At 36.2% G+C, this 12,856-nt stretch overlaps 1 protein-coding gene across 1 annotated transcript in view; it reads left to right on the top strand.

Annotated features, from left to right (window-relative positions):
- Positions 1 to 12,856, top strand: part of ANKFN1 (ankyrin repeat and fibronectin type III domain containing 1) — a 405,379-nt gene that overhangs the window by 214,844 nt on the left and 177,679 nt on the right. The window contains exon 3 of the mRNA XM_051994242.1: positions 5,058 to 5,192. Within this exon, the coding sequence (XP_051850202.1) occupies positions 5,058 to 5,192 (135 nt within the window). The remainder of the gene's footprint in view (positions 1 to 5,057; positions 5,193 to 12,856) is intronic.

The raw sequence follows: 12,856 nt of genomic DNA, 5'->3' as shown, positions 1-12,856 counted from the left end.
AAAGAAGCTACCATATCTAATCTTTACAAATACAGTGACTGAAGTCCAGCAAGGCCTTAGATCACATAGATAAGAAGTGACAGAGCCAGTATTCAAACTAAAGTCCTCTGGCTCCTAATATAGCACCTTTTAACAATAGCTAGCATTTATATAGTATTTCAAGGTTTACAAAGTGTTTTACATATTTTATCTCATTTGATCTTCATAACAATTCTGGAAAGCAGATATTATTGTTATGCTCATTTTACAGATAAGAAAACTGAGAGAATTACTTGCCCCAAATCATACAACTAATAAATATCTGAGGTCAAATTTGAACTCAGAGTTTCCTGATTCCAAGTCCCATATTGTATCTCCTGGATTATCTTGCTGGCATACTATCTCTAATGGGCTCCTACATGAATCATTAGAGAGATTCCCAGAAGCCTTGTGGCTGGTTCAGTACTGTTCCCTTTCAACAAATATTTATAAATCTCCACAATGTAAATCTCTGAGTTACATGCTTTGGAGACAAGACAAATACACAGGAATCCAGTAGAAAACCTATGCATATATACAATAACATGATGTAAGTCACATATATTCTTTTAGCATTTATTAAACACCTACTGTGTACCAAGCAAACAAAGGCTCTAATAAAGACAAAATTTACCTAAGTTGCTTATGGGACTTACAATCTAATAGAGGAATATGACCAACTGGGTAACAATGTGCACAGTAATACATTATATATGTATGAATTTTCTGTTAAAAGAAGATATGCTTGATAATAGGATGTAGAGCATACAATCCCCAAAACCACCTAGCTCCTCAGGAAGCTCAGGAAACTAAGGTTCAAAGAAATAAAAGATTTTTACCAACATTATACAGGCAGTCAACAGAGCCCAATTCAAATCCAGATTTCCTGAATCCAAATTCAATGTCTTTTCCTTGCAACCACCCTGGCTTTTGTGATGTATTATTCTTACTATCAAAGACACACGTTCTTCAGCTGTCAGACCAAGACTACAAAGCAGCCCTACAAAGACTACAAAATGGCTAGGAGATAGTTTTTCTCTGTATGAAGCTAACTGCTCCCTTTGAGGGCTGAACCTGTAACCTAGTTGGTCATGAGTACTGCATTCTAATCACTAGAGCCAGCCCAGACAAACTGTTCTATATACCTTCAAAAACATATGATCCTCAGCTTGACTCTACTAAGAGCATAGTATGGTGGATATCAGGTCAAATTCTCTCACATATTCTGGTTGCTGAACTCTGGGTCTTTCAATCTCTCAATTAATTCTCTGAGATTTAAAAGTTTCATGCATCAATAAATTCACAGAACCAGTCCCTTATGCTCTCTTATATCTATCTTTATCTCAATCCAGGTATAGATTTTGGGGAACTGTTTCTCCTACAACCTGATGTCTTTTTGAAAAATGTACTATTCATTTATTTTTAACATTTTTTCTTTTTTAATTTTAAGCTTCAAATTCACAATCCTAATATCTTAAAAAAAAAAAAAACTGTTGTAGCTATCTCATAATGGTATGTTGGGTTTCCAAGATTTCAAAGACAGATGGTGAACTATTATTCATTTTCCAAGGACTTTTGGGTCACACAGTGGTAAACAGTGAACCAGAAGCAGGCTTGCTGGAGAGGGGTCATTCACCCTCAAACAAATATTCCCACCCTTAACTTTCTACTGAATTTTGAGTTTATCTAATTACACAGCTTTCAAACCTACCCTTGGAATTATCTTTTTTTTTTCCATAATCAAAGAAATTTGGGTAAAGGCCTAATAGGAATGTGGTCCATCCTGTCAGCCAAAAAGCACTGGTCAGTTAACAAGTACCAGAAAAACAAAGAAAAGTAAAAAAAAAAAAAAAAAAAACCAGTAACAAAAATCAGTTTCTGTACTTAGAAATGCACATTCTAATGGGGGAGACAATATTCAAAAACAAAATAAGCATAATTACTTGAGTATACTGATATATATAGATGGATAGATGGAAAGTTATCTTAGAGGGAAAACAGTAGCAGTGGTGGGGACAGTAGCAGGAGAAGAACACTGGAAGAAGCCCTAACTATTAGGTGGCTCTGACCTCAATTTAGAAGGTCAGGGAAGACAAGAGATAGAGTTATATAGGAGAGTCTTCCAGGTATGTGGGATTAACAGTAAAATGGTATAGAATTAAAAAGTGAAGTGCCAATATGGCACAATGGATGTATTGCCAGACCTAGAGTTAGAAAAAACCTGAGTTCAAATTTAACTGTAGACACTAAGAAGTCACTTAACACTGCCTCAGTTTCTTCATCTTTAATGGAGAAGAAAATGGCAAACTATTCCAAGAAAACCCCACACCAAGTCACAAAGAGTCAGAGAGATGAAAAAATGACTGACTGAATCATATATGAGGAATAGCAAGAAAGCCAGTGTCAATAAATTGTAAAGTATATGGAAGTAATTTAAAGGCTATTAAGGTAGGAAGGGGGCAGTTATGAAGAGCTTTAAGAGCCATCCTGTAGGTCACAGGAAGCCACTGAGTTTGTAGAGAATGACCAGCCATGTAGGAAGATGATTTTGGCTGCTGAGTCAAGGATAGATTAGACCGGAGAGTGATTATAGTTTTGGAGTTTAACAACAATGTTCCTTAGGGTTTTCCTCGTGGGATCTCTTTGCAGAGGTGATCATTGGATTCTTTCAATGAGTATTTCCTCCTATGTTTCTAGAATATTGGAGTGGTTTTCCTTAATGACCTCTTGTAGAGTGCTATCTAGGTTCTTTTTTTTTGGTCATGGCCTTCAGGTAGGCCAATCATTTTTAAATTGTCTCTTCCGGATCTATTTTCCAGGTCAGCTGTTTTGCCAATGAGGTATTTCACATTTTATTCCATTTTTTTCATTCTTTTTAGTTTGTTTGATTGAGTCTTACTGTCTCACAAGTCATTAGCTTCCATTTGGATAGACTGGAAAGGGAGATACTTATGGCAGAGAAGGAACTAGTAGACATTGCCACTTCACTCGGCAGTTGAAAATCAATCTCAGAATTGTAACTAGAATGAGATGACTGAAATTTTTTCAGTAAAATATAAGTGGAGTCTGTTTCCTCTCTATAGTGACCATGTCTCATATAGGCTTGACTATAGTTCTTCCTTGCCCTCCAGAGACTTGTTGTTTGGTATCCCTTCCTTTCTAATTCCTGAAATGGCAAATCTTATGGGTCATCTCTAATACTGATTATATGACCATGGGAAAGACACTTAATCTCTATGAACCACATTTTCCTCATCTGTAAAATGGGGCAATTAGACATGATGGCCTCTAAAGTTTCTCCCATCTATGATCCACGAGCCATAAAACATTACTGCCAATAAAATTCTTCTTTAATACCCCTCTATCACACTAAATTTTTCCCTGGAGGAAGAATTCCTCTTTTTTCTAATCCTTTCCTTAGCAGATAAAAGAAAATCTGCTTGATCTCAAGGTTTACAGCTTTCTGAATCAGGATCTTGCAGTAAAACTTCTGGAGTCTTAATAGATCCCAGGAAAGGGAGACCAAAAAAAAAAAAAATCCAAGGGAGGATTTCTGTCATGCTGAGTGGAATGAGGAAAAGTCATAGGTAATTTTCTTCTCAAGACCACTGGGGAATTTTTGTGAGTCATTCAATGCTACCTGCAGATTACTATTTGAGAAGTGCTTACCACAATCCCCTGTCAGTGTGCCCTGATGTCCCCTGAAAGCAAGGAAGGCATTTTAGAGAGCTTAGAAGTCTTTTCTTTACCTTTGCTAAATGATGGTTCTGTTGATTAGTCTTGTAAGGCTGCTGTTTGCCACCAGGTAACTTTCTCTGGCTTTGTTGGAACATCATGTTCAAAGTTTGGTGACTGATTTGCCTCCAGGTAAATAAAGGCCAAAATTTTGTCAGTTAAGAATATTAAACATGGTTTCCAAAGGCACTGCGTCAGTATAAGCAGCATTGCATTTGGTAAGCAAAGATAAAGTCTAAATAGAGAGCTCGAGACACCTAATTTTAAGCTGTTGCTAGGGATATTTTTGAGTGTATGTGTATGTGTGTGCACATGTATGTATTCATGAACTTAATGAGTAATGTGATTTAAACGCTATAGGTGACTTTCTTTGCTCTTTTCCCATTTTATCTTAGGGAAAATGTGAAGGATACCCCTGTTTGCAGCTTTCTAAGGAATGCAGTAGAGGTTGCTAGCTAAACTTGCAAACCACAAAGCTGGGCTATGTGGGAAGTCAGGTATTTCCATATGTTGCTTTTCATTGAAGCATCAGGGAACCCTCCTCCTGAAATAGTCCATGTGTTCTCCATAAGAATGTGTCATAAGCTATGCTTTCCAATCAATTCCTCAGGACCAGCTTTTGCAGGGACTCAAGTTTCATTTTAGTAGCACTGGCTGGATTGTGCTGTCTTTCTTTCTTAAGGTTGCCCCCCACTCATCCTGGAAGTTGCCAAGTAACAGTGCAGATCTTCCTTGGCTGGGGATATAGCTTGTGGAAATGGGACTCTGGCCTCTGGCAATCACAGTGGTCAGTGGGGGGTACTTGGCCCCAGAAAAGTCATAGCTCATCAGTAGCTCAGAATTATAAGATGCAATCACAGGCTCTGGATGATTTTCTTTCCCTACTATTAATTTAGCACAAAGATAACATGCTGTCACCCCTGAGTGACAATCAACTACAATTCAGCCTTGCCTTCAATGATCCTTTCAGTCGTTGCACACTTTCCGGGCCAATTCTCACAGATACAATAGGTAAAGCATGCATCGAAGTCATGGCATCTCTTGACTACATGAGCGAGAGGCTTAGAAATCAACTCTTCCCAGAGCCGCAGTCCCGAGAATACACCTAGCATCAGAGCCAAACTGTTTGACACTCTCTCTCTCTCTCTCTCTCTCTCTCTCTCTCTCTCTCTCTCTCTCTCTCTCTCTCTCTCTCTAGCTCTCTGCATCATTTGCTCTTTTGTTTTGCTTTGAGAGTACCTCAATAATCATAGACTTGTGCTCTGGTGGGTAGTGAGCCTGTTTATTTCTGATTTTTCATGCAGAATAGGAAGGAGGTTCACTTGCTTTGCACAGAGACTGAGCCAGAGGCGAAAGCAAAACCAGTGTGATTTATTGAATGAAGACGCTGGACAATTACCAACAACTTGTTCCTCTTCTGCCTCATCCAAGCTAAACTGGTAAGTAAATCCTATTACCTTCTCCTATCATGTTGAACATTTGCTTGCTGGGTCATTTTTTCATTGTTTTCTAAAATGTGTGGTGATGCATGTTTAATGATATGATATATACATCTTCGAAAGAGTTAGCTGGGGGTGATGTGTGCAGGACACACATACACAGATCTTCAGGGAGACATACATTTCTATACAGATATACTGGGGCATAGGAAGGAGGAAATCTAGGCATATTTTTAATTATTTGGAGCAGCAAGCATTAGAATAATGTGTGTTATGCCTTTGGGAATAAAAACAGACTGCTGCCACTCTACATTTTACCATTACCTGTCATTATCCAGTCTCCTACCAAGGTATCTATCACATACCTGTTGGATCAGGTTAACTGTTGGGTCCCAGAATGCTGAAAAGGACCAATGCCAATCTGAGCAAACAGCTGCTTCTCTGACTCTGGTTTGCCAGCTGAGCATGGAGGCTAGAATGCTAGCATTTAAATGATCCTAGGTGATCAGGCACTGAATTATTTGAGCAGACCTAGTGCTAGGAACCTGGCAATGTTTACAACATGTTTAAAAAAAACCAGGATAACAGCAGCACAACAGATGCATGTGGGCAAGTCTCTGCCTTGGTTCTCCACCATCACAGGGCTCACATTTTTTAATGTGATTTTTTTTTTCATTCACACAGTGATCAGAGGGATTCACTGAGCACATAGTGGGGACTACTATCCTTCCGGGATGCGCAGTGGGCCAATAATGTTATTGTGGGCTGTGCTGTTTGTCCTTAATGCCAGCCATGTTCCTGAAGTGGCCACCATAAATGGCCACAAGAATGACCCAGCTTAATTCCTTTACCTTTCAAAATAGATAGGGGCTCATTTTTATGGAAGGAAAAAGGAATGAGAGAAAACAAATACTTCTTCTTTCTCCTCTTTATCATGGGCTTTTGTCTGAACTGTTATCCTTAGATTTTATAGAAGAATCAATCCAGCTTTCTTGTGCTAATACTTTAGGTCTGAATCCATATAAATGTCATGTAGAGTTGAAGGTTTCATTTGGTATATTTCCTCTGTTGTATATCACTTGGCTGTAAAGACAAAGGTGTGGCTATGAATCCTGATTAGGACAAAAGATAGATTACTTAGGAACAGAGAACACCATGTTCCTCAAAATGTGAATAGTTAGCAAATAAAGTTGGGAAATTTGAGGTTGATTCTCATAAGAGAAGCCCAGCTTTGCATAGAATCCCAGCCACCATGTGCTATTGATCATAAGGGCCATGCCATTCTCCACTTTGATCTGAAAGATTCAGAGATACACATGATAAAGATTAATGAGCTGGAAAATTTCCAGAGAATAGCATCTAGGATGAAGACAGGCCGGAAGTTCATGAAATGTGACTTTAGAAGCTGACAATTGTTCCTAGAGATGCTGTAGCCATAGCTACTGAAGACCTGGAAAGCAAAGTTCTTGCTACCAAAGTACTTGGCATTATCAAATGTCTTACTATCTGTGGAAATGACATTAAAGAAGAGAAAATACCATGTGCTTTAACACTGAACTGTAAGGATGAACACACCTTTCCTTATGACTTGCAAATAAGACCTTCCTCATATCAGAATGCAGACTACATTAAAGCAAGGTTTGTCTTACTTTTCTATTTTTTTTATCTCCAGCCTTTAGAACGGTGATTGGAACATAGTGAGTACTTCATTTATTCAGCCATTCATTCATTCATATGAGGATGTATTGAAAGAACTGAGAATGTTTAGCTTGGAGAAGAGAAGATTCAGGGAGGTCAAATATATCTGTCTCCAGTATTTGGAAGGATGCCACCTGGAAAAGGGACTAGACATTCCATTTGACCTCAAAAAGACAATATTTGCTTCATGAAAAAAACTTCCAATCAATTTATTAAAACTATTCAAAACTGGAACACAATAGGGAGTAGCAGGCTCCCCTTCATTAGAGGTCTTCAGATCAAGACTGGATGACTTCTCAGTGGTAATTCTCTCTTACAGGGGGAATTCTTTTATAAGGGTGAAACTAAATTACATTGGAGGAGTCCTTTCCAACTTGAAAATTCTGTGATAAATGGAAGAAGATGTTCTTGTCATCTTGGTGGCCCAGTGGATAGAACATTATTCCTGAGATCAGGAAAACTTGAGTTCAAATTTGACCTCAGATACTTGATAACTATTTGACCATGAACAAGTTAGTTAACCACTGCCTCAGTTTCCTTATCTGTAAAATTATGAATACTTCATAGGTTTTTTTATGAGTCTTAAATGAGATAATATTTGTAAAGTGTTTTGAAAACCTTAAAACCATGTCAAGGCTAGCTATTGTTATTGTTATTATGATGATTTCCATAATGCTATATAAATGCTATATAGCTTTTATATGATCCTATTATTAGATCAATCAACAGGGAGTCAGGGATACTATCCCTGTTTCTTCAGTTACTTGAGTAATATAATTATCATTCATCAGACCTTAGGGATTATTATAACTAAAAGTATCATTTTTATAAGAAAAGACATGAAATCTGGAAAGCCAAAGTCATTTGTCCAATATCAAAATCCAGTTAATGGCAGAGCCAGAAGTGAAATCTAAGCCTTCCAGTTCCTAGGAAAGCATTGTTATTGTTGTTTTCCCTCTCTGTACATTACCCTGTCCCTATCAATAATCATACTGGCCCTTGTCTACTTGATGGGGTACATTGTCATAAATTTCTTTAGGAACAGACTGTGGTGATCACCTACTTGAACCCATTCATTTTATAGGGGAGAAAACTTAGGCCTATAAATTAAAGATAGATAGAGAAAAGATACATTGAAAATTCAAAATTATCATTCCAATTCTTTGAACCAAAAGCTAAGTAGACTGACTACCTGACCACCACACAGAAGACTCTGTTGGGTCTGATTCTACTTTAAAAGCATGTATTCATTGCCTTTTATATACATGGCAAAAAGCAGGCCATCATAGTGAATAGGGAATTAGCCTTGGACTTGGGAACGTGAATTCAAAGTTTACCTCTGATACATCCTGGCCATGACACTGAGGAAGGCCATTAATCTCTCATCTAAGACAACTCTATAAGATTATAAACTGCAAAGTAGTTGCTACTCTACTTTAGTAAGTAGGGCTTCTTACCAGGAATTTTTTATACCAATAAAATAAAAAAATTAGGGGTAAAATTGTGCAAAGCATTGCCTTAGGCATTGGTAACACAAGCACAAAAATGAAATAATCCTTGCACTCCAAAGGATGAAAGAATCTATCCTCCCTCCAATTTATGTAGCCTTTGTTTGTTATATATCTCTGAGAAAAGCACTTCCACATCCAGGTAAATCATAATGTACTAAAGAGAAGCAAAAGAAATTAGCATTCATCTAAACTCAAAGAACAAACAAACAAACAAAAAACACAGAATCAAACAAAAATATTTTTATTCATTTTGAACTTAAATACTTAACAATAACAAAAAGAATATTTCCACTTACATACTATAACACATACAAAAAGGATTCACTACAACTTACATTTCACAGTTTAAAAAAAAAAAAACTATGTAAAGTACTAATGTTGTTTTCAAAGCTATTCTACTTTAATGTTTCTTTCTAACTTTTCTTTTATTCTTGGTGTGTTTTTAAATTTTTTCCCTTCCTTCTTCACCCCAAATATTTATTTAGTATCTACTATGTACCAAGCATTATGCATGCCATTCTAGAGGAGACAGCCGCTATAGTGAATAAAGATCTGGATTTTTAGTCTAAAGATCTGGGTTAGAATTCTGTCTTTAATACATATGACCTTGAGTAATTTAATTTCCAAGTATCTCAGAAAACTAACTCAATCTCTAACTTATAGATAAGGAGGCTGGATGGCACAATGGATAGAATGATGGCTTTGTAGTCAGAAAAACTCATCCCCCTGAGTTTAAAAATGACTTCAAACTGTTATTAATGGTGTGACCCTGGGCAAATCAGTTTCTTCATGCCCTAAATAGGATCACAAAAAGTCAAACACAATTGAAGTAACAATAAGATAATTGTCATATGTACTAGGCAGAAACAACTCTTCTGATAGAAATTTCTCATCTTGAGGAAAGGTGGGTGATTAATAATTTATATGTCTAATTGTGCTACTAAGGTATATGTATGCACACACATGCGCGTGTGTGTGTATGTGTGTGTGTATTTGTGTGTAGATGTAAATGAACTTCCAAATTTTCTTTTTTTCATAGAATAATTTTTCATGGTTTTTTCCAGAATTGATTTTTGTTATTTCTTATAAAAACATTTCATTTTTTCCAATTGCATGTAAAGCTACTTTTCATCATTCATTTTTATAAGATTTTTGATTCCAAATTTTTCTCTCCTTCCTCTCTCCTCCATTCCCAAGATGACAAGCAATATGATATAGGTTATGCATGTGCAATCATGTCAAACATATTTCAACATCAGTGAAGTTGTGAAAAAAGAAACAGAACAAAAGAGAAAACCACAAAAAAAAAGGTGTACACAGTATGTTCTGATTTGCATTCAGACTCCACAGTTCTTTCTCTGGATGTAGATAGCATTTTTCCATCATGATATTTTTAGAATAGTCTTAGATCATTACATTGCTGAGAAGTGCTAAGTCTATCACAGTTGATCATCACACAATGTTGTTTTTACTGTGAACAGTAGTCTCCTGGTGCTGCTCACTTTACTCAGAATCAATTCATATAAGTCTTTCCAGGTTTTTCTGAAATCTACCTATACATTATTTCTTATAAAACAATAGTATCCCATACATTCATATATCATGACCTGTTCAGGAACTTCCCAATTGATATTGATCCACTCGATTTTTAATTCTTTGCCATCACAAAAAAAGAGCTGTTATAAATTTTTTTTTGTATTTTGTAGATCCTTTTTTTTCTTTTTTTATGGTTTCTTTGGGATACAAACCTAGTAGTGGTAGTGCTAGTCCAAAGGGTATGTACAGTTTGATTGCCCTTTGGGTAAAGCTTTAAATTACTTTCCACGATAGTTGGCTAATAAATAAAATTATATCCCATGTTGTTCATATATGAAGTATATTTTGTTAAATTTTAATAGTTTTAAAACTGATCACCCATATAGACTATTACACTTTTCAATTAATGGTGAAAGTTAAACTGCAAAAGTTCATGAAGGAACCAAACTCCCACATTAACTCTGGCAATGATCTAAAAAAAGTCACCAGATAAAATAATAATCAAGAATACAATGAAACACTTTAGTTAACTTCTTCATCCAGCTCTGGAATATATAAAAGACAGCAAGAATTAAATAACTAGACCTAGAAGCATCCCACCAAGAAAGTCAGCATAAGCCTAGAAGATAAAAACAGAAGCCCAAAGTAGGGGAAAGCACCAGTGCGCATTGGAAGACCATATGAATGGCCAGATTAGAAAAAACCCAAATTCCACCCTCATTCTGAAGATGGAAACCTAAAGCAGCAATGTGATAGGAAACAATTGACCATAGAGTTTTGACCAGAGATACTAAAGCCTGAATGCTATCTGAGAGAAGATATATCAAGGAGAAGTAGAAACAGATTTTTAAAACTCTGAAAATGAAGGCCAGTACTTAAATGTTCTTAGCATCCTCATCAAAAGTGACAGGATGGAATAGAACTCCTGCCCTGACACAAAAACTCAATTGAGAAAGTAGGATTAAAAATCTGAGTCAACAAAAGAAAACAATGAACAATAGGAAGTTATAACATGAGTCAGGAATCACCTAAAAGGAATATACAGAAGAAGAGAATAATGCCACAAATGAAAATAAAGCCTCAGAGGGAAGAAAATTGACTTGGACCTAAGAACTCTAAGAGTTCCTAGGGAAAGTGAAGCAAGAGATAAAAAATGGAATTACATATGAAATGAAAGTTTTGGAGAAAATAATTGGAAAGAGGATAAATAGAATGGAAACTTAAAAAAAATTTTAAATGATGGACTCCCTGAAAAATAGAACAGATCAAACAGAAATTGATTATTTCATGAAACAAAAAGAAATATTAGAGTAAAATGAAGAACAAGAAGAAAAGAAGAGGAAAAGGAGCAGGAGGAGGAGGAGGAGAGAAAGAAGAAGAAGAAGAAGAAGAAGAAGAAGAAGAAGAAGAAGAAGAAGAAGAAGAAGAAGAAGAAAATAAAAAGTGTCTACTCTCAAAACCAATTAACCTGGAAAACAGAGCAAGAAGAGGCCATTTAAGAATAATTAGAGCTCCCAAGCCATGATTTAAGAAAAGAAAAAAAAAGTTTAGACTCTCACCACCCTCATATTTAGCCTCCCAATCTCTTACCAAGTGTAGTGCTGTGACTACTCTTTAGTCAAATCCCAATGTTGATTGGTACAAAAACATCAACTTTCTCCATTTTACTGATTCAATTTACCGTAAAAGCCTAGTGCTTATCTGTTCCTCAGTACTCACCATATGAGTACTTGACTTAGTATGGATACCTAATCATCTTCATGTGAAAACCTTTAAACACAAGCAATTGACTAGATTCAATCTCCCCCAGGAGGAGAGATAATAGGTGGGAACCACTTCTTGGATAAATAATGTTTCAATAATTTTTTTTGAAAACTACTCAGATTTAAACAACCAGAATACAGAGTAAAATTAGAAAGAATACACTGGCCATTTTCTTAAGAAAACTCCCAATTAAAAAGTCCCAAGAATATGTGAGCCAAAAATCTAGAGCTTTCAGGACAAAGAAAATTTACTGCATGAAGTCAGAGAGAAAAAATACAACTACCAAAGAAATAAAGTAAGGATAAACAAGACTTGCTATCAACTACTTTAAAAGATAGAAAAAGCTTGGAATATGATATTCTTATAAGTAAAAGACAATAATTTACAACTAAGATTAACAGACTGAAAGGCTGAAAATTATTTTTAATGGAATGGATTTTCAGTTATTTCTGATGAAAAGACTGGAGCCTAGATTTAAAAAATTGAACTGCAAACACAACAGTTAAGAGAAAAGCTAGAAAGATAAATATATTTCTGTATTAAATATATACAAATGGATTGCCTACTTAAATATACCTGATCAATGGGAAGGGTCTAAATCCAGGGGTCCTCAAACTACAGGCCGTGGGCCAGATGTGGCAGCTGAGGACGTTTATCCCCCTCACCCAGGGCTTTTAATGTTTCTTTATTTAAAGGCCCATGAAACAAAGTTTTTGTTTTTACTATAGTCCAGCCTTCCAACAGTCTGAGGGACAGTGAACTGGCCCCCTATTTTAAAAGTTTGAGGACCCCTGGAAGTACTTATATTCTAATAGGGAAAGAAAAAAAAACAAATTTCTCTTAAAAATTATAACACCTTACAGGTTCATAGAGGGAATTTATAAAAAAAATAAATTCAGAGTCTGGACACTGCTTTATTAGTTTAAAAAGCAGAGAAAAGGGGTAGCTAGGTGGCACAGTGGATAGAACACCAGTCCTGAAGTCAGAAAGACCTGAGTTCAAATTTGGTCTAGATGTATGATTCTGGGCAAAATCACTTAATCCCAATGCTGGGGGGCTTGGGAGGAGAGGAAGAGAAAGAGAGAGAGAGAGAGAGAGAGAGAGAGAGAGAGAGAGAGAGAGAGAGAGAGAGAGAGAGAGAGAGAGAGAGATTAA

Source organism: Antechinus flavipes, chromosome 4 (assembly GCF_016432865.1).
Source record: "Antechinus flavipes isolate AdamAnt ecotype Samford, QLD, Australia chromosome 4, AdamAnt_v2, whole genome shotgun sequence".
Taxonomy (NCBI): Eukaryota; Metazoa; Chordata; class Mammalia; order Dasyuromorphia; family Dasyuridae; genus Antechinus; species Antechinus flavipes.
Note: the sequence above shows the minus strand (reverse complement) of the source record. Positions and strands in the feature narration are given on the sequence as shown.